This window comes from Hyperolius riggenbachi, chromosome 1 (genome assembly GCF_040937935.1).
Source record: "Hyperolius riggenbachi isolate aHypRig1 chromosome 1, aHypRig1.pri, whole genome shotgun sequence".
Taxonomy (NCBI): Eukaryota; Metazoa; Chordata; class Amphibia; order Anura; family Hyperoliidae; genus Hyperolius; species Hyperolius riggenbachi.
In genome coordinates, this window is record NC_090646.1 from 335,543,379 (window position 1) to 335,564,891 (window position 21,513).

The 21,513-nt window shown below is 44.8% G+C and overlaps 2 protein-coding genes across 7 annotated transcripts in view; one reads left to right on the forward strand and one right to left on the reverse strand.

Annotated features, from left to right (window-relative positions):
- The window catches only part of LOC137510933 (disintegrin and metalloproteinase domain-containing protein 10-like), a 191,259-nt gene that overhangs the window by 31,349 nt on the left and 138,397 nt on the right, over positions 1 to 21,513 (forward strand). For 2 of the 6 annotated variants that reach the window (XM_068233941.1, XM_068233942.1), the window contains exon 1: positions 4,224 to 4,502. The exons of the other annotated variants lie outside the window; for them this stretch is intronic. The gene's annotated coding sequence lies outside the window, so the exon portion shown is untranslated. Of the gene's footprint in view, positions 1 to 4,223; positions 4,503 to 21,513 lie in introns of those variants that run through there. 6 annotated transcript variants of the gene reach the window in all.
- LOC137518067 (olfactory receptor 13G1-like) lies at positions 1,634 to 2,572 on the reverse strand. Its single transcript, XM_068235356.1, has one exon. The coding sequence runs from the start codon at positions 2,570 to 2,572 to the stop codon at positions 1,634 to 1,636; it is 939 nt and encodes a 312-aa protein (XP_068091457.1).

A 21,513-nucleotide genomic window follows, 5' to 3' on the forward strand; every position in this document is an offset into this window, starting at 1 on the left:
GGTGGTGATTAGACTGAGTTCCTCAGAGGACAATCAGTGACATGACTATGTACTCTGTAATGTGTTGCGGAAGATGTCACTACCATATAATAATATTATAGTAGGACATCAGACTATGACTATGGTAGGATTAGATCGTGAGCTTCTCTGAGGACAGTCAGTGGCATGACTATGTACTCTGTAATGTGCTGCAGAAGATGTCACTGCCATATTATAATATTATAGTAGGACATCAGACTATGCCTTTGGTAGGATTAGATCATGAGCTTCTCTGAGGACAGTCAGTGGCATGACTATATACTCTGTAATGTGCTGCAGAAGATGTCACTGCCATATTATAATATTATAGTAGGACATCAGACTAAGCCTTTGGTAGGATTAGATCGTGAGCTTCTCTGAGGACAGTCAGTGGCATGACTATGTACTCTGTAATGTGCTGCAGAAGATGTCACTGCTATATTATAATATTATAGTAGGAAGTCAGACTATAACTATGGTAAGATTAGATAGTGAGCTTCTCTGAAGACAGTCAGTGACATGACTATGTACTCTGTAAAGTGCTGCAGAAGATGGCAGTGCTATATAAATACATAATAATAATATGGTAGCACATATGACTATGGTAGGATTAGATTCTGAGCTCCTCTGAGGACAGTTGATAACATGACTGTACTCTGTAAAGTGCTGCAGAAGATATCACTGCTATATAAATACATAATAATAATATGGTGGGACATCGGACTATGACTATGGTAGGATTAGAGTGTAAGCTCCTCTGAGAAGTCAGTGACATGACTGTGTACTTTGTATAGTGCTGCAGTTGCAGAAGTTGTCAGAGCTATTAAAATACATAATTATAATAATGCTGGAGGAGGAAGTGGTCACTGGGTGTTATTAAGTGTGGGATGAGGTCACTGGGTGCAGCTGGGGGTGGGAAGGGGACACTGGGTGCTTCTAGGACGAGGCAAGGTCACTAGATGCTGCTGATGGTGGCAAGAGGTTACTGGGCACTGCTGCTGGTGTTGAAAGGTCACTGGGTGCGGCTGACAGTTGTGAGTGGTCACTGGGTGCTGCTTGAATCATTGGAGCTGAGAGACATTTGTGTACTGAGCCAATATTTACTGTAATTTGAGTAAACAGGTTAAACCAGGCTTTCCTGGAACCCCAGGGTTCCTTGAGGACTCTGCAGGGGTTCCTTGGCATTTTACCCCATCGTGGGGGAAGTATATAGAGCACACTATAATAGGTGGTACTGTAAAAAGAAGCACTAAATTGAGGGGTCAGGAGACAGTATAATGAGTGGCAGTGTAATAGGAGATAGTGAAATTAGCAGCCTAACCTATTTAAAGACCATGCCTCCTAAAAAATAAATGTAGGGGTTCCTCGAGACCAAAACATTGTTTGCAGGGGTTCTTTGAGATCCAAAAGTTATTTACAGGGTTCCTCCAAGGTAAAAAGGTTGAGAAAGGCTGGGTTAAACAATTAAATAACAATTTTGTCATTCATTGATTTTGATCTAGTAAAATAATGCTTAGATAAACAGACACATCTGCAGACAAAATGATCTTTTAATTTTCAAAGCAAATATTTCATATACAGTAATGAAAGTTGAGATTGTATATAATTGGATGTTTCATTTTTGGAAAACTGTCTTTTTAGAAAATGTTTTATTTATGGCGTTGATCACTTCTTTATTTCTCAGGCTGTATATTATGGGATTCAATACTGGAGATGCAATGGCATATAGAGCTGATACAACTTTATCGGCTTCTAACTGGTTGCTGAAGGCAGGCCTTACATAGGTGTAGATGACCCCACCATAAAAGAGTGTTACTACAGTGAGATGAGATGCACAGGTAGAGAAAGCCTTCTTTTTCTTGGCAGCTGAGCGGATTTTCATAATAGTGGAAATGATGTATGTATAGGAGATAACAGTCAGCATGAAACATATCATTCCCAACAAAACATCTGATGCCACAATAACAACATCATTAATGTATGTGTCAGAATTGGCTAGTTTTAGCACTGGGGGAATCTCACAGAAAAAATGGTCAATGATATTTTCTTCCTGAAAGCTAAGTTTCAATATAAGGCAAGTATGTGTCATTGAGTTTACTGAGCCAATGATCCAAGCAGCTCCAGCCAAACATACACATGCTGTCCTGCTCATAATTGTTTTGTAACGTAAGGGGAAACAGATCGCCACATATCTGTCATATGCCATCACTGTTAGAAGAACCAGTTCGGTGCTCAGAGCAGCTGTAAATAGGTATAACTGAGAAATGCAGCCAGAGTAAGAGATCGACTTCTTGTCTATCACAAGTATCTGGAGCATCTTGGGAATAGCAGCAGTCGTACAGCAAATGTCCAGTATGGAAAGGTTAATGAGGAAGTAGTACATTGGCGTGTGAAGGCGAGAATCTGTACTTATTACCACAGTTATTAGAATATTCCCAGCAAATGCCATAATGTAAATCAGTAAAAATATGATAAAGAAAAGAGGTTGGAGATTTGGGTAGTGCGAAAGTCCTAACAGAAGGAATTGCATACTGGTAGATGAAGTTTGATTCATTTTGGATGACATGTACTTTTAAGCCCTGCAAAATACAAACCAAAGCATATTTTCAGCAAGAAAGTGATTAGAACTCTCACCTCGCTGTATGAAAGTCCCACTTTTGCATCCAGTGTACTGTTCATATAGTTAATTTGTTTTCCACATTTTTGCATGACTTTCCACCGGGCACTTTGGTTTCCTCCCACATTTCAAAGAATAAACTGTCAGGTTATACCATGTGATGTGCACTAACAACCATGCAAAAAGATGTATATAGCTTCCACTACCAGGGCTTCATTTGTTGCTTGTTAACACTCTTGTTTCACTACTGCCTTTGTTGCTGCCTGCTTTTACATACCATAATATCTGGCCTAGATCCTATATAGAATTCTCAGTCCTCTCTTGGTGTCCTGGTTCTCCCGCTGTCCGTCATTCGAATTTGTCACCTCTGGGTGCCTTGGCATTGGGAACACTTGAGGACTTGAGTGCTCCCAAACACTTCTGGGGATCCACTAATGCGTATTCAACCGGTTGGTCAAATACATGCAATGAGGGTAACAGCCCTGGAATAAGGACACCAACCGAAAGAGGACCAGGAAGGCTCTATAAGATCCAGAGACTTCCCTCTCCGTAGGTAAGTATCTGAAGTTCTCACTTAAGTTTTACTTTAAAGGACAATTTTTCTAGTATTTTTGGATAGGACACTCAATAATATTATTTGTGATTTAAACATTTTACATTTTTTTCTTTCAAAAGCAAAGTTGTCTTTCCAGTGGCGTAGTTATGGTATTTGACACCCAGTGCTGATTATTTACAGACAAATACCCCCCATCAAACTTTTTTTAGGGAGGGTTAAGGCCAGCTGCCGAGATGCATCAGGATAGGTTCACCCACAAGCTGCAACACTGTGGCCTTCTCTGCAAGGGGAAAAATGAGGGGGGCCCATAGAGAGGCAGGGTGGAATGGTGTAACCCTCCCCAGACTCCCCAATGCTAATGGAGCCTTGATCACTCCTTCACACAGGTGTCACCCTTTCATAGTGACACCCAATGCACCCCCCCTCCCCCAGGACACTACAGGGAAAAAGTGAGTCTGTGAGTGCTGGACAGGTGGGGAGAGATGAGGCTTGCTAAGATTGCTGGGTGGAGTGAGGAGGGTGAGAGTGCTGAGTGGGTGCGAAGAGACAGGTAAAGGTGACTGGAAGGGGGGGAGGGTCAGGGTGATGTATATGTGTTGGGAAAAGAGGGTGAGCATGCTGAGTGTATGGGGAGAGGCAGAGGAAGCTGACTGGGGTACTGGGTATGTGTGGAGAGGCTGGATTAGGGTGCAAGGTGGATTAAGGCAGGTGAAGCTGAATAGGGGTATTCACTGTGGTACTAGGTGGGAGGGATAGGTTGGTGATGCTAGTCTAAGGGTTCTTGGAAAATGTGTGGCTGCATGCGGGTGCTTGGGGGGGGGAGATGTGTGGCTGGCTGAGGGAGTAGGGTGAAATGTAGAAAGTGGGGCTGGCTGAGAGAACTGGTTGGGGTGCTTTATGGGGTGAAGCTAGCTGAGGAGAGGCTAGTTTTAAGATGCTAAATGGGGAGAGTAAAGTAAGAGGACTGGGTAGTCAGAATAAAGCAGAAGGAAAACCAATGAATGTGGAGCTTTCTTATTTTTACCAGGTGGTGGAGAGACTGCAGCATAGGTTCTGGCTTCCTTGGAACATACAGCACAGGAAGTAGCCACATAACAAGAGCAGTGGTCACAGCCACTCCACCAGCTCTGGCACCACACCAGCAGGTAGCCTCCTTGCAATTTTACCAGCCATCTTCCATCGTCTTCCTCTCTCCAGAACAAGAGGTGCACTCCCTCTCTTTCCACTGTGCCGCTCTGCAGTCACACTCCACTGTGAGCCGGGGGTGGCACCTACAGGACGAACAAGAGGGAAAGAAGGAGGAGCTTGGAGGTGGGTCATTGCAGTGTTGGGCGAACAGGCCCGTTTCTGGCGTTAATGTCACCCCAAGTGTGTGCCAAAGCGTCACACATCAAGACATAAAGTAGACAAAGGAAAACAGAACGCTGAAAATATATAGTAACTTACCGTACTAATCAAGCAAGACAGGCAAAATGCCATTGATGGACAAAGGCAAAACATGGATGATTTATTTTTCATTAGTATGTTTATAGTGCTGACATCCTCCATAGTCATGTCACTAACTTTCCCTCAGAGAGCCTTGCTGCCTAAAGTCACAGTCATAAGTCTATTATAGTAAGAGGACAATGATTTGCATAAGCAAATCAACTTATCTGTATGTTTTTCGAAAGAGACCCTCACTAACATCAGGAGAACATACAAATTCCATGCCCCACCAGATATAAATAAGCAGAGAATACCAAAATAAACAGATTTCAGTAACATGCAGATAATATCAGTTGCAGGCAGATGGTGATCAGCAGATTCTAATGACAAGCAGGCAACAATCAGTAGATTTTAGTGGCAGGTAGATATTGATGATTAGATCCTAGTGACAAACAAGTAGTTGATATGTACAGTGTAGAGACAGATACTGATTGGTAGACTCCAACAATAAGCAGGCAGTGATCAATATATTCTAGTGGCAGGTAAATACTGAAAATTAGATTTTAGTGGCAGGCAAGTAATGACAGGAAGTATGTGACAGGCATGACACGTATTGACAGGTAACAGGTGATGTGAAGCAACGGATAGCAAGTGACAATTAGCGACAGGTAACAGATGTGACAGCTAGCAGGTGACTTGTCAATAGGTAACAAACGATAAGATAGCTAGCGGGTGACAAGTAGCGGATGATTAGAGGTGACAAGTAGCGGATGACTAGATGTGACAGCTAGCAAGTGACAAGTAGCAGATTATAAGATGCGACAGCTAGTGGGTGACAAGTAGCGATAAGGAACGGAAGACGAAAAGTAATAGCGAGTGAGAAGAAGCGGATGATAAGATGCGACAACTGACGAGTGACATGTAGCGGATAATAAGATGCAACCGCTAGCAGGTGGCAAGTTGTAGGTGATAAGATGAGACAGCTAGTGGGTGACAAGTAGCGACAGGGAGTGGATGATAAGAAGTGACAGCTACCGGGTAATAAGTAGCAGATGATAAGATGCGACAGCTAGTGGGTGACCAGTAGTGACAGGAAAGCAACAGCTAGAGCGTGAACATGTAACAGATGATAAGATGTGACAGGTAGCACGTGATTAGAAGCAACAGCAAGCTTTTGTAAAAAAAATAAATAAAAAAAATGAGAATCCCCAAGAGGACATGGAATAGTCCAAAATCTGTCAGATCTATCACATTTTACTAACTACTGTTAGTGACCATGACATAGGAAAAAAAGTAATTTATATCATATTTTACTCTTAAACAACTGTACATATTATATGGATGAGTACACATATATCATTTTTTAACATTTTTCATTTTTTTTGTGATAGTGGTCATTTAAATAAAAAAGTCCCTGTTTGTTCAGAGCTTAGCTCTAAATGTAATACCACTTATACAAATAATGCCTGTTTTTGAACAGAAGTTACCAGACAGATCAAGTATTAAAGGTTCTGCTTTTATGCAGAAATAGTTGTTAGTTAAAGTATGGTGGAGTGAAGAAGGTTAATTTATCATTTAATTTGATATGGTGCACTGCATAATTCCCCCCCCCCCCCCAGCGATTGCTGTTAGATATATACCAGTAATTGCTGAATAGCAAAAGCTCATCTGATTTTGCCATTAGTTTGCCCTAATTAAAAATAAGCAGGTTGAACTGTACTTGTTACACACTGATTGGATTAATAACTAGGCAGATAAAGCTTTTTTTTAAGTTTTAGTTTGTAGCACTAAACATTTTATAATAATAATAATCCGAACATTTGTATAGCGCTTTTCTCCTGTCGGACTCAAAGCGCTCAAGAGCTGCAGCCACTGGGACGCACTCAAGAGGCCACCCTGCAGTGTTAGGGAGTCTTGCCTTGAACTCCTTAAGGCCCGTACTCACGGGCTGCAAATGTTGCCTGTCGCCAGCACACGTGAGCGTGTGGGCGACAGGCCGGCGACAGCTTCTCGCCAGGTCCCTCCGCGTACACACGCGGAAGAGGGACCAGCGGCGAGGCGGAAGCTGTCGCCGACGTTCCTCCTCCCCCCGCCGGAAGCTCCATTTGATACAATGGAGGTTGCTGTCGCTAGTCCGCGTACTCACGCGGACTAGCGACAGTTGCGGGGGAGGTGCGGCGGCGACTGTCGCCATGCGATTGAAACTTTCAATCGCATGGCGACATGAGCGGCGGGCGACAGTTCGGGGTGCGCGCGCGTGCGACGGCCCATACTCACGGGCGACCTGTCGCCGCAACACGCGCGCGCCGCGTGTTGAGGCGACAAAAGTCCCTCGTGAGTATGGGCCATTGCTGAATAGGTACTGACCCTAGCCAGGATTCGAACCCTGGTCCTCCCATGTCAAAGGCAGAGCCCTTAACCAGTACTCTATCCAGCCACGGCTGTCATTGCGGATATGTTGTTCTTATTGCCACATTTGAGATATATAGATAGATAGGTTTATTTTTTTGAAGCTTTCTATTCATTGAAACATAAGTATAGTTATATTTAATTGAACATTAAATGGCGCCCTGGCCAGTAATGCAATACAATAATTTTACTCCATTTTAATCTTAATATGTACAATATAAGTTGTCCTTATACTGATAGTAAACAAGAACATTGGGGTTAAGCTGCGCTGCTAAAGCAGTGCAATTTAAATTGAGCAGCGCAAGGTAAAATCTTAGAGCACACACTATGCGTGGTAGAGCTGCAGTGACAGGCAGCCTATTGGGCCAATCAAAGTGTGGGGATTACGTCCTAGAAAGCCACTGGACCCAACAGGGCTGAGGGTGGGATTGAAGGAGTGGCCGGTACTTAGAAAGGAATGGGTGTAGCACATGCTATACAGCACTATACAAAATCTCTTGTTTAAAAATGTGCTTTAAAACTTCCCTCAGCTTCTACTGGTGTAAACTGTCTCTCTATACTCTCTCTACTTAAGTATTAAGTATAAGCGCACTTACATTTTAAAATGCTTTAATAAACATGCATTAATTTCTTGTTAAAAATATGCACATATATCCTTTTTTTTGTTTACTAAAGTATAAAGTATGTGGTATAAAGTAATGAATGGGCAAATAGCTAGCCATAAAAAATAAGCCTAAAACTTGGTTATCATGGATTATTTTTCTGATAATTAAAATTATGTAGAATAGATCATCCTATGTAATTAACAGGTAGGGAAACATTTAGGTCTAAGCATGTAAACCACATTTGATTTTATAAAGAAATTAGGAGTTAAAGGTTGAGAAGTGAACTACGGTATGTTGTTTTATTGTGTGTATTTGTATCCTGGTTTTATTTTATTTAGGCACATATCATAACTGTCAGCTTCTAATGAATAAAATAGTGAGGAATGCATTCCATTATTGCTTAAATTATTTTTAAGTCACCAGGATTGCATAAAGTGTATATTCTGGTCACAGATATTCATCAGTACAGTTGAGGTGTTTAAACCTAAATGGTTGTGACTAGGAAGTCCATCTGTAAGTGACCTGCAGTGTGCCATTGCCTTCAGTCACAGGAAAATTGTGCCAGGCATTGAAATAATTACATACCTGCGTACTTTGATGATTCACTTCTGTATCTTTGTAATGAATGTCATTCCTAAAATGTGGGGGACATTTATAGCTTGAAATAAACAAACGAACAAAGAAATAACAATTGATTAATGCTGTGCTCAGTGTATTGGGAGCAAAGAGGACACACATGTTTTTGCAATAATAATTGACCATAATAATTGACCATTCATCTCCAACATAATTTGTGATTGCATAAGAAAGGGAATTGTACCATGCCCATAAGTGTTGCAGAATAACATGTTTTCATGTGTGATTAGACATTGTGATTAATAAGAAAAACAATGATAACCATTGTACACTAAGACTTTTCAGAAGTTACCTTTAGTAAAGTTTGCATGCCTATGTAAACATGGATATGAGTTCAGTATTAAAGGACATCTGCAAAGAGAGGGATATGGAGGCTACCATATCATGCACACTGCCTTGCTATCCTGCTGATCCCCTGCCTTAAATACTTTTAGCCATAGACCCTGAACAAACATGCAGATCAGGTGCTCTGACTGAGGTCTGACTGGATTAGCCCCATGCTTGTTTCAAGTGGATGATTCAAACACTACTGCAGCCAGAGAGATCAGCATTACTGCCAGGCAACTGGTATTAGTTAAAAGGAAATAAATATGGCAGCCTCCATATAACTCTCAGTTCTGGTGTGTTTTAAGAGATCTTCTCCACTTTTTCTGAATCAAGGGGGCTGCATCAAGAGGTTCTCGGCAGAGAGAGTTAGGGCAGTGCTGAGATGGAGAAGGGCACCCTGAAGAGGTAAGTTTTGAGGGAGGGGCTAACCTGATGGACAGTGGGAGAGAGTTCCACAGGATGGGGACACATCTAGTGAAGTCCTGTAGTCATGCATGGGAGTGCAAGATGCTTGGGGTGGTAAGGAGAAAGTTTTGGAGGAGGAAAGTGGGTGGCCAGGTGTGTATCCGCTGACCAGGTCAGGTAGGACATTTTTATATAGATTTGTAGGCTCTTGAAGCTGAATCTGAAGTGGATCAGGAGCCAGTGAAGGGATTTGTGTAGGGGAGTCATGGAAACAGAATGATGTGAGGATTATATTAGTCTAGCTGCTGCGTTCATGATGGATTGTAGGGGTGCAATGCGGTTCTGAGGGAGGCCTGACAGGAGGGTGTTGCAGTTGTCCATGCGGGAGATGATGAGGGCATGGGCAAGGAGTTTTCCAGTGTCCGGACAGGAAATGTCGGATCTTGGAGATGTTGCATAAATGGAGATTGCAGGCCCTAGCAATGGTTTGGATGTGGAAGTTTACTGAGAGGGCCGAGTCCATGGGGGTGAGACTGCACGGGGCGGAAAAATTAATAGTTCTATTTTATCCAGGTTTAACTTTAGGAGCCTGGCTGACATCCAGGATGAGATAGCTGAGAGGCAGGAGTATACCTTCTCTGTGGTGGTGCTGGAGAGATCCGTGGTATGGCGGTAGATCAATGCCTGTCTAGTGAAATTACAAAACTGGATGAACACCAGCTGGTTGATGCTGAACTCTGACAAAACAGAGATGTTGGTGGTAAACAGTCCACACATGATGAATAAAGTACAAAATTCTTCCCACTTCAAACTAGCAATTGCGGAACATACCTTACAGAATTAAGACTCTGTGCAAAACCTTGGGGTGATCCTGAATGGAAAGCTAATACTCGGACAGCAGGTATCGGCTGTTGTCAAGGCTTTATTTTTCCATCTGAGAAATATAGCAAGAATTAAACACCTTATCGCAGCTGGAGACCTACCTGTGCTAGTTCATGCATTTGTATCCTCCCGTCTGGACTACTGCAATGCCCTGTTCATCAGATCCCCGGATAAGATTCTGCGCCCCTTACAACTAGTACAGAATGCAGCAGCCAGACTACCCCCGCACCTCACAATGTAACATAGGCGAGTACTAGCACTGGCCCATATACTACAGAACAAAATACAACACACTACCAGTATATGCTGTTCAACCGCCAAAGTGATTTATTATTACCAATTGTTCATAACAGCTAGAGTCACATACACATGACTCTAGCTATTATGAACAATTGCTAATAATAAATCACTTTGGCGGTTGAACAGCATATACTGGTAGTGTGTTGTGTTTTGTTCCATTTTAAGATCTGCCTGCGGACATTCGAGGCTCTAAGTCACATGGGACCCAAGTAAATAGTGGAACTGTTGGAGCTATATGTCCCCCCACACACACTCCACTTTGCCAGTCAGGTGAATCTGGTTATCCCCAAGATCCACCTAAAAAATTTGGTGCTCGGGCCTTTTCCTATGCAGCCTCTACTCTATGGGCTTGATTCACAAAGCGGTGCAAACTGTTTAGCACGGGTGTGCTAAACAGTTAGCACGTGAAGTGCTTTTCGCGGACTTTTGCGCGCACAAAGTGACGCGATTCGCGCGATCGCGGACTTTTGAGCGCGCAATTTGCCGTGCTAAACAGTTTGCACCGCTTTGTGAATCAAGCCCTATGGAACTCATTTCCACAGTTAGTGCGAGAAGCTCTTTCTCTGCACAGCTTTTTTAAAGAAAAGGCTAAAAACCCACCTCTTTTCCCTAGCCTTTGAGACGGCATAACACAGGGTCACAGCTCTTTGAGTGCCCAGGGAGAAAAGCACTATAAAAATATTATTATTATCTGGGTGTCGTCTGCATATAGGTAGTAGTTGAAGCCCAGAGAGGAGATAAGTTTGCCTATGGAAGCAGTGTAAAGTGAGAACAGCAAGGGGCCAAGAACAGAGCCTTGGGGAACCCCAAATGAGATGGTGGTGGAGGTTGAGGAGGAAGATTTAAGATTTAAAGGACTTTTGAGAGGTAGGAGAACCATGTCCTGGATAACCGCAGAATGCAGGGATTGGAGGAGCAGGAAATGATTGACTGCGTCAAATGCTGATGAGAGGTCAAGGAAAAGGAGGATGGTGTATTTTTCTTCGGCCTTGACAAACGTGAGGTCATTGATGACCTTGGTGAGGGCAGTCTCGGCGGAGCTAGCCGAAATCCTGATTGCAGGGGGTCGAACAAAGAGAGTTGGAACCAAGGTGATTGGTAATGCATTGGTGGACTAGATGCTCCAGGAGTTTAGAGGGTTGAGTGAGGGTTTTTTGGCAGGGGAAGTACGGTGGCCTGTTTGAAGTCCAAGGGGAAGGTGCCAGTCGAGAGGGAAAGGTTAAACAGAGAGGTGAGGACTGGGGCCAGGACGGGGAAGTGCAGACAGAGGAAGTTGGATGGAGTAGGGTCTAAGGGGCCGGAGGTGGCAAGAAAAGTAGCTAGGAGGCAGTTGACTTTGTCCTCTGTGATGGTAGTGAAGGCAGTGGGTGGGGTGGGGGAGAGGTATGCTGAGGGGAGAAGGGAGTGTTGGAGTGGAGGCAGGAGATTTCTTGTCAGATGCTGGCTATTTTGTCGGTAAAGTGGGAGGACAGAGCAGTGGCTGAGAGGGCGGAGGTGGGGATGGGGAGTGGTAGGGTCAAGGAGGAAGTGGAAGGCCAAGAGGCACCATGGGTTGGAGTATCGGGATCCAATCAGGGCAGCAAAGTATTTTTGTTTGGGATCAGATAATGCAGAATAAAACAGCTGGAGGTTGGCCTTATACTCCAAGAAGTTGAAGTTGAGGTAGGATTTCCTCCTGTCTGTTTTTGTAGGTTGCGATTGTGAGTGTTGTGCCAGGATTAAGGGTTGTTGGGACGGATGAGGGGGGGGGGGGGGCAGCAATGTCTAGGGCTGTTGAAAGGGCCTGGTTGTATTGGGCAACAGCGTGGTTGGGGCAAGTTAGGTTGGGGAGGGTGGATGCAAGGGAGTGGAGGGGGTTGGCTAGTATATTTGAGTCACGGTCACGCAGATCTCTCTGCCACCGGACAGAGTGGGGAGCAGATGGGGAATGTGAGAAGGTGATGTTTGGAAAGGGGTAATCGTCTGATGTCCAGGTTGAAGAGGGTTGCGAATTTTGAGAGAATGAGATTGAGAGTGTGGATAGCATAGTGGGTGGGAGAGGCAAAGGGCATTGGTGAGGGAGAGTAACTGAGAGGTGGCGGGGGTGTAGGGATTGTCCATGGAAATGCTGAAAACACAAACACACACACACACACACACACTTTTGGAAAATAAAGAAAAGGAAACATTTTAAAACTAGTTCAACTGTACACATTGCTAGGATAATTCTGAGCACACATTCATGACATCTCTTCATAGATTCCCCATGATGACACTAACACAGTGTTTTAAATTGGGAGTGTCCATTCTGCTGACAGTCACTCAGGTAATACAGGTGTGGAAAATGACTTATAAGATACTGCTTTGTGCAGCTGATTATTCCAGTAGGAAAAGGAAATACCGGTACCTGGACTATTTATGATAAAACAACAGATTCTAGGCTACAAAATGAGCATGCTGCATTCCAACGTAAGAACTTTATCCCATCAGTGAATTATAGTGGTTGGAGTGTTCCGGACTGGGTTTTGCTGCATAAAGGCCTGTACAGCCTGCATCGTTGATAGAACAATGTTGAGCTATAGCAGAGAATGTGAAAGGAAAATGTCAGGAAATCTGTCCATGACCTGAATCTCAAGACTTGGGTTATACAGCAAGACAACATGTCGTTCTACCATAGAATGGTTGAAGCAAACCCAAGGCGAAAACAAACAAGAACATTTTCTTATCACATTCCCTATGGGCAAATGGCCCCTAAACGCATATAAAATATAACTTTTATTAGGTCAATTAAAATAAACAAGCAGCAAAATATCTATACAGACTAGGACAGTGCTGTACAAAAAGTGGCATTATAATGACACTTAAAAAAATGTGAGTGGTATATCACCAATAGAGTAAGTTAAGGCTCAATACTCAAATAAATAAAGAGGTACTGATTCCCAGGCTTGACCAAATCATTAGGCCAGACCTGGATGTTGTGAATACACCAGCCTACCAAATAATCCTGATCCTATGCTCACTAAATACTGGAGTTACCGTGAAGTGGTGAACACTCCTTCATACACACATTTCTCAACTTGCTTCACACATAACTAGTGAAAAATAATAAAACCCCCCACCCAAACAAATCAAGCAACCACCAGCATATCAGCCCCTGTCAGAGCTGTCTGCCACTCAGGAAGCCAGACTTATATGTTATCCCAAGTTTCCTTAAAAAACTAGGGTGCCACCCCCCAGGCGTGCACCTCCATACTCCACCTCCTCATTGAAATGAATCCACCCATGGAAGCTCCCATGTATCATTGTAGATAGGGCTGATGTATTTGCAACCACCCTCACCTGAATAAACAACGTGGAGTCAATGTTTTGTAGCTACCAGACTTTCTGATCAGCATAAATCCAGCTACTTCCTGATCTGTAAATAGACTTCCCAAGTCCTCCTCCAGACCACCGCCTGGGACCCTCTTTTAGATTGCACCTGCACTCCTCTTCATGCATGATCGAGGCCATACTGCGCCAGCACGAGTACAGTTGTGCCTGCGCTATAGTACGGAGCGGCTAGTGAATGAGTGGTTGTGGCAGGCACTATATAAGTATCTCACTTTTTTTACTCCTCCGGTACACTTTTAAAGGACAACTGTAGTGAGAGGTATACAGAGGCTGCCATATTGATTTCCTTTTGAGCAATACTGAATATTAGGGTCAAATACCCTAGGTACTACACTGTATTTCTGGTCCATCTCTTTATTGATATGATGCTAGTCTTGATCGTCATTTTTGTCATGTCGTCCCCTGTGATGCCTTATTGTCTTATATTTGTGTGAGAGGTGGCCAATGGAAGCTGGCAAAATGAGCCACTTGTTGCCGTGACTACAGTTGCTAGGCAGGACTTTTGCCCGCTTTATTCCATGTTGGTCTGGAAATGTGTGGGGCTATGGCTGGCTTAGTTTGAACCTCTTCCTCACTTTAAGGAAAGGTGGGGGGAAAGGCTGCGCATCCCTAAACACATGTTGCAATTGAATGGTTGTAAGGATCCGCTCAGCTGGCTGCACAGGCAGACAGCTGTTTGAACATTCCTTGTGTCTGAGGGATGCAGGCCTCTGGATAAGAGACCTGGCTTTGTCTTGCAAGTTCCAGACCTGCTCTGCTGCTGAGGGATTTGCATACATTGGTTATGCAAATCATCTAGCTGCTGGCAGTATAAAGGTTGGGATCACCCACAATCCTTTGCTGGTCATTCCTTCAGGGTTTGTTGAAACACTCCTAGAGTGTCAGCCATGCTATTTCTTGTTAAAGTTATCTTAGAGTAATTTTTGGAACTGTACTAGGCAGTTTCCTAGTGCAGTTAGATTGCCTATCTGTTTTGTCTGTCTGTTGCGATTTTCCTGTCCCAGAGGTGGTCGACAGGAAATCGTTCTGTTTGTCCGGGTGCTAACCGGGGCAGCGGTTGCTACCGGTAGCCCCTTCTGATCTGTCTTGCTTGGACCGCACTAGCCTTGCGCTAGCGCTGTGGATCCTTCTGTTCTGTTTTCCTGGATCGCACTAGCCTCTAGCGGTAGTGCTGTGGATCCTTCTGATCTGTCTTGCTCGGATCGCACTAGCCTTGCGCTAGTGCTGTGGATCCTTCTGTTCTGTTTTCCTGGAGTATAGCTGGAGCAGCGGTTGCTACCAGCTATCTCATCTGCCTGTCTTGCTTGGATCGCACTAGCCCCTAGCGGTAGCGGCTGTGGATCCTTCTGATCTGCTTTCTTGTTCCTGAGCTTAGATCGCACTCGCTCTGACGGAAAGAGCAGTGGATCTTTCCTCTCGTATTCCTGTTTCCCGTTTGTCTGTCTTGTCTGATACGAACGCTTGCTGTAGGCTCGGTGAGGTAACCGCTAAGCAAGCGCTCGCGTTCTTTGTTTCGTGTTTGTCTGTCGGTGGTTCGTTAGGAGTGCTTGTCTCTGTTGTGCTTAACACATGGAGACCGCGCTGTAAACGCGTTCGATGTTGCGAATGATTGCGGTGCTCGCGTTTAGTTAGCGTTTGTTATTTTCCTCATCTTCTCATTGTATGATTTGCTGCGCCTTTGCTACTCTCGTGCCCTGTCTTGCTTAAGCCTTGTGTCACCTCTGGCAATCGCCTCTCTCGCGATCGCGTTCCTACTTTTGTTTCTGCTGATGTGTGTTCACCGTCGCAGGGTCGCGACTAGATTGGGGAACACACATTCATCCTGTACCTGTGCTCTTTCTCTTTAAGGGCTGTTCAGCCCTGCATTGTCTTGAACTGTACAATCTCCATCTGGCATCTGTGGCCATGCAGCGGTTGTACTCGTCTGCACTCCACAGCGCCATCTGCCGGTGGGAATTGCCCTCTACTGGTGCTTGCACCAAAGCTGGGTTCCCCCCTTCATACGCTTGTGGAGGATTTCCGCCGTGTCAGCGCATGCCTTGTGCGCTGATCACAGAGATTATTCTGCAATCGTTACAGAATGACCAGCCAAACCGAAATTCCCAGTGTAGAGGGCATTTCCGATTTGTGCGATTTTGTCGAATATGGCTCTTGTACCTTTAAGAGATTTAAAAATCTTGAACCTGAAACAGCAGATGAATTTTTGTCTGAGTGCACTAAACATTTAGCGAATCCTGAATTCCAATGCACCCCAGTGCCTACCTGGGCCCACCAAATGGCCTACATTCTGTTTGGGGGCAAAATGTTAAAGTGGGCTTATGATGTGTTAGATCATACCACCCTGAGTCAAAGACCCCTGGAATTCTTGGCCTTTACAATTCATAATTGGCTGAGATTACCTCAGTTACCATACCCCCTTAACGAGTTGTTGTCGGCAGCTCAATCAGCTGTTCCATCTACTCAGTGCAAAATCTCTCAGCCTGCAAAGATTTGCATTAACAGTTCACCTTCATCCAAAAAGCAGCCATCCAAAGCTTCTAAGTCTAAACGTAAAAAATCTAGGAAGGCTTCCCAGCGGAAAGATCCGTTGCCCATAGCAACTACTAATAAAGAAACTATTTCTGTAAAGCCTGGATGTGATGAACCCAGAGAGACTTCTCAGTCTCAGGTTTTCTTGCCCCAAGCAAAAGCATTTGTGGATCCTATAATAGGCAGAATTATTTTCTATATTAAAGGCGTAAGAAAGTCTATACATGTTCCTGACCGCAACCCTTATGAGTGCTATTTAGATACCGGGTTGTTTGAGCCCCCATTTGCTCCATGGGAAATTGGAGCGTTGGTCGATGAGTTCGAGATTGATTGGAAGGCGTTTTGCGATTTCTACATCGCAGAAATCGCAGAGACGCTAAACGCTTGTATATAGTCTGTGTACACTTTGATTGATTCTGATGAGTGTGACGAATGTTTTGTGGATCCGGTGATGTGTGTGTGGCAGACGATTTTGGATGAATTGCACACACACCAATCAATTGATTCCAATGGAGAGACATCGTTATCGGATGACTGTTCCTGCCTTCCTGGGGTAAAGCATGTGAGTTTAGACATCGTGCGCTCTGAAATGAATGGGTGTACCTTTGTGGTTGATTCCTATGCGAATCCTGGAAGATTCTCTTCTGACTGTGTGCAGTTTGAATCTGTGCGATCTCGTGCATGTTTCTCAGATGTCCCTGCAGAGTGTGATCAACGTGCATGTGTTATTCCTCTCAAAGATATGCGGGATCCTTTGTCATCTAAAAACAGATCTTTAAGATCTTCAATCTATGATCCTGCTAAGGGGAAAATTCCTAAACTGTGCAGCATCAAAAGTAAAATTAATATGTCTAATAAAGTTTCTCCTGTTGTTGTCGCCACTTCTTTTGCAAATTAATCTATGTCTCATTCTGTTCACACCTGTGAAGGCCTGTTGCCTGATGACAGTTGCTCCAGTGTTTCTGTCCTTAAAGGGGAACTGAAGTAAGAGGTATACGGAGGCTGCCATATTTTTCCTTTTAATCAATACCAGTTGCCTGGCAGCCCTGCTGATCCTCTGCCTCTAATACTATTAGCCATAGCCCCTCAACAAGCATGCAGCAGATCAGGTGTTTCAGACTTTAAAGTCTGATCTGACAAGGCTAGTTGCATGCTTGTTTCTGGTGTTATTCAGATACTACTGCAGAGAAATAGACCAGCAGGGCTGCCAGGCAACTGGTATTAATTAAAAGGAAATAAATATGACAGCCTCCATATACCTCTTACTTTAGTTGCCCTTTAATGCCTTGCAGTCTGCTCCGCAGATCGCGCTATGGAAGCGTCAGTTTCACAACCTAAAGCGATCTTGGATTCGCAAATTTTGCGTTCTGTCTCCTCGGATTCGACATTGTTAGCCAAGTCTAAGAGTGAGACAGCACTTTGGTTTTGCGAATCTGACTCTGAAGCATCCTTGCTGGGTCCAGAGAAGGTTTCTCTGAGCCTGCCCTGTACCATGAATAACAATATGATGTCCAATCGCATTGACATTTGGGAGTCCCATTCTTGCTTTGAAGAAAGTACTGACTCTCCACCCTGTACTCTGGATGAGTCAATATTGCCTTGCACAATATCTCCTGCAGTGTCCCTAGAGGCTCGTCTAGGTATTGCTGCTATTCTCACCTGTTTTTCTGCAGTTTTGGAGTTGCAAGCTAGTTTGACTGCTACGCAGAATTCTGGGTGCAGTGAGATTGAAGTTAGGGAGTCAGTGTGTGTTCCAGTAAATATTCCTGTACATCCCGCTCATGATGATGAAATTCAGTCTCAGCTTATGGCGGAACCATTCCTGGCTGGGACATCTGCCCTGCCTGCAGGAGGTATTTAATGTTCAGCCCTGTAACATGGATAGTTCAGAATCCTTCATAGAAAACTTGGAAAATGACATTTCTGAGGTCTTAGTTGATGTTTTGGAGGTTTCCAAGTCCCTCCTAAAGGGTGCAGAACTTCTAGGAGATATCTCCTGCCCCCCAGATCCGTCTGAGGTTTTGCCCACTTCGGTAGGCATTGCTCTTGTGCTGACTACCTTTGCAGCTCTTGTGGAGCTCCACTCGTGTAGTCAATGATGATATTACAGTCCCAGAAAATTCTGAAGTTAAGTCCGAGTCTTCCTTTGAAAGACCAGTACCTGTGACCTCTACTCGTGATGATTTTCTGCCCGGTCCTGGTTTTGGTCTTGTCGTGTCGGACTCTGAGGTTGGCAGTTCCCCGACATGTCCTGAGGTTTCTCATGTGCTGGTGTACCCCAATGTGCTCTGTGACCCAGAAAGCCCAAGTGTGCCTCGGTTACCAGCATGCTCAGATGCTTCCTCAGTGGAGACATGCTCTGATATGGCCTGCCTGCTTGCATGCCCAGAAGTGGTCCCTGAAAGTCCTGATCTTGATGGGTGTCCTTGTAATTCTGAATCCGGAATAGTCATTGGTTCCATAGGTGGGCTTGATAGTTCTCCATGTGAGCCTGGTGATTGTTCTGCCCTCTTGGGATCTCTGTGGAGCTTCAAAAGGTTCTGGGAGATTCCGGGAGAAATTTTGCTTGGTACCCTGGATAAGATCAACAGTGGCTTTTGTGTTGTAAGGGACACTTCGAACAGGTATTGTGGCAGGTTTGGTATTTTCGGACGCTCCCTGGAAGGTGGTGGGTATTGTCTGGAAGGTGTCGATGGCTTCTTCTCTGGCGTTCACAGTCCTGATGGGTGTTATACTGAGACTGGTAGTACTGATGGGCATGTTTCGGTGGCTTTTGCTTCTGATGAGGTCGGTTTCGGCTGGACTGACTCTGGAATTGGGCCTTGTCGGGCTGTCCCGACCTTCATGAGTCTTCAGTTGGAGGTTTTTGGAAATACCAGTTCTGAGGGACGACTGGAATCCATCCCTAGAGGAGGGGGTACTGTAAGGATCCGCTCAGCTGGCTGCACAGGGAGACAGCTGTTTGACCATTCCTTGTGTCTGAGGGATGCAGGCCTCTGGATAAGAGACCTGGCTTTGTCTTGCAAGTTCCAGACCTGCTCTGCTGCTGAGGGATTTGCATACATTGGTTATGCAAATCATCTAGCTGCTGGCAGTATAAAGGTTGGGATCACCCACAATCCTTTGCTGGTCATTCCTTCAGGATTTTTGTTGAAACACTCAGCCATGCTATTTCTTGTTAAAGTTATCTTAGAGTAATTCTTGGAACTGTACTAGGCAGTTTCCTAGTGCAGTTAGATTGCCTATCTGTTTTGTCTGTCTGTTGCGATTGTCCTGTCCCAGTCGTGGTCGACAGGAAATCGTTCTGTTTGTCCGGGTGCTAACCGGGGCAGCGGTTGCTACCGGTAGCCCCTTCTGATCTGTCTTGCTTGGATCGCACTAGCCTTGCGCTAGCGCTGTGGATCCTTCTGTTCTGTTTTCCTGGATCGCACTAGCCTCTAGCGGTAGTGCTGTGGATCCTTCTGATCTGTCTTGCCCGTATCGCACTAGCCTTGCGCTAGTGCTGTGGATCCTTCTGTTTTCCTGGAGTATAGCTGGAGCAGCGGTTGCTACCAGCTATCTCATCTGCCTGTCTTGCTTGGATCGCACTAGCCCCTAGCAGTAGCGGCTGTGGATCTTTCTTATAGGCTTTCTTGTTCCTGAGCTTAGATCGCACTCGCTCTGACGGAAAGAGCAGTGGATCTTTCCTCTCGTATTCCTGTTTCCCGTTTGTCTGTCTTGTCTGATACGAACGCTTGCTGTAGGCTCGGTGAGGTAACCGCTAAGCAAGCGCTCGCGTTCTTTGTTTCGTGTTTGTCTGTCGGTGGTTAGTTAGGCGTGCTTGTCTTTGTTGTGCTTAACACGTGGAGACCGCGCTGTAAACGCGTTCGCTGTTGCGAATGAGTGCGGTGGTCGCGTTTAGTTACCTTTGCTACTCTCGTGCCCTGTCTTGCTTAAGCCTTGTGTCACCTCTGGCAATCGCCTCTCTCGCGATCGCGTTCCTACTTTTGTTTCTGCTGATGTGTGTTCACCGTCGCAGGGTCGCGACTAGATTGGGGAACACACATTCATCCTGTACCTGTGCTCTTTCTCTTTAAGGGATGTTCAGCCCCGTATTGTCTTGATCTGTACAATCCCCATCTGGCATCTGTGGCCGTGCAGCGGTTGTACTCGTCTGCACTCCACAGCGCCATCTGCCAGTGGGAATTGCCCTCTACTGGTGCTTGCACCAAAGCTGGGTTCCCCCCTTCATACGCTTGTGGAGGATTTCCGCCGTGTCAGCGCACGCCTTGTGCGCTGATCACGGAAATTATTCTGCAATCGTTACAATGGTTAATCGCACAGGCATACACCGCCTCTGCCAGACTGAAAAATGCATGCCCTGCATCCAAGACAAGTGCTAGCATTTATTAAACTATGAGGAACTTTAGCTTCCAATATGGTTTGCATGCAAAGTATATTATACTAGACACTTGCGCCACGGTGAGGCAAACCTCCGGGCAAGTGACCTAACCTAAATTTAAAACCTTGGGAGCAGCTAAGCAAAAAAAATGTGTAACTTACATTTGATTGAACAGCGAGGAGAACGCCAGCGCATACCACTAAGGCTGCATCTGAAATGACCACCAGCTCAGTGTGCATTACCTAAATAGATTTTCTGCACACTTCACATTCAATTCAGATGCAAATCACATGCAAATCTGCTACTACTCATCATGCAAACAGGAAACTCAGGAGGAGGGGCTGGGAGCAGCTAGCCTGACAGTTTCATAGTTACAAAGTTAAGGAAAGGTGGGGGGAAAGGCTGTGCATCCCTAAACACATGTTGCAATTGAATGGTTAATCGCACAGGCATACACTGCCTCTGCCAGACTGAAAAATGCTTACCCTGCATCCAAGACAAGTGCTAACATTTATTAAACTAGGAGGAACTTTAGCTTCCAATATGGTTTGCATGCAAAGTATATTATACTAGACACTTGCGCCACGGTGAGGCAAACCTCCGGGCAAGTGACCTAACCTAAATTTAAAACCTTGGGAGCAGCTAAGCAAAAAAAATGTGTAACTTACATTTGATTGAACAGCGAGGAGAACGCCAGCGCATACCACTAAGGCTGCATCTGAAATGACCACCAGCTCAGTGTGCATCACCTAAATAGATTTTCTGCACACTTCACATTCAATTCAGATGCAAATCACATGCAAATCTGCTACTACTTATCATGCAAACAGGAAACTCAGGAGGAGGGTCTGGGAGCAGCTAGCCTGACAGTTACATAGTTACAAAGTTAAGGAAAGGTGAGGGGAAAGGCTGCGCATCCCTAAACACATGTTGCAATTGAATGGTTAATCGCACAGGCATACACCGCCTCTGCCAGACTGTAAAATGCATGCCCTGCATCCAAGACAAGTGCTAACATTTATTAAACTAGGAGGAACTTTAGCTTCCTCACTTT

What these genes read in the sequence shown, in the direction of transcription:
- LOC137518067 (XM_068235356.1), bottom strand. Translation starts at nt 2,572, where the DNA reads ATGAATCAAACTTCATCTACCAGTATGCAATTCCTTCTGTTAGGACTT.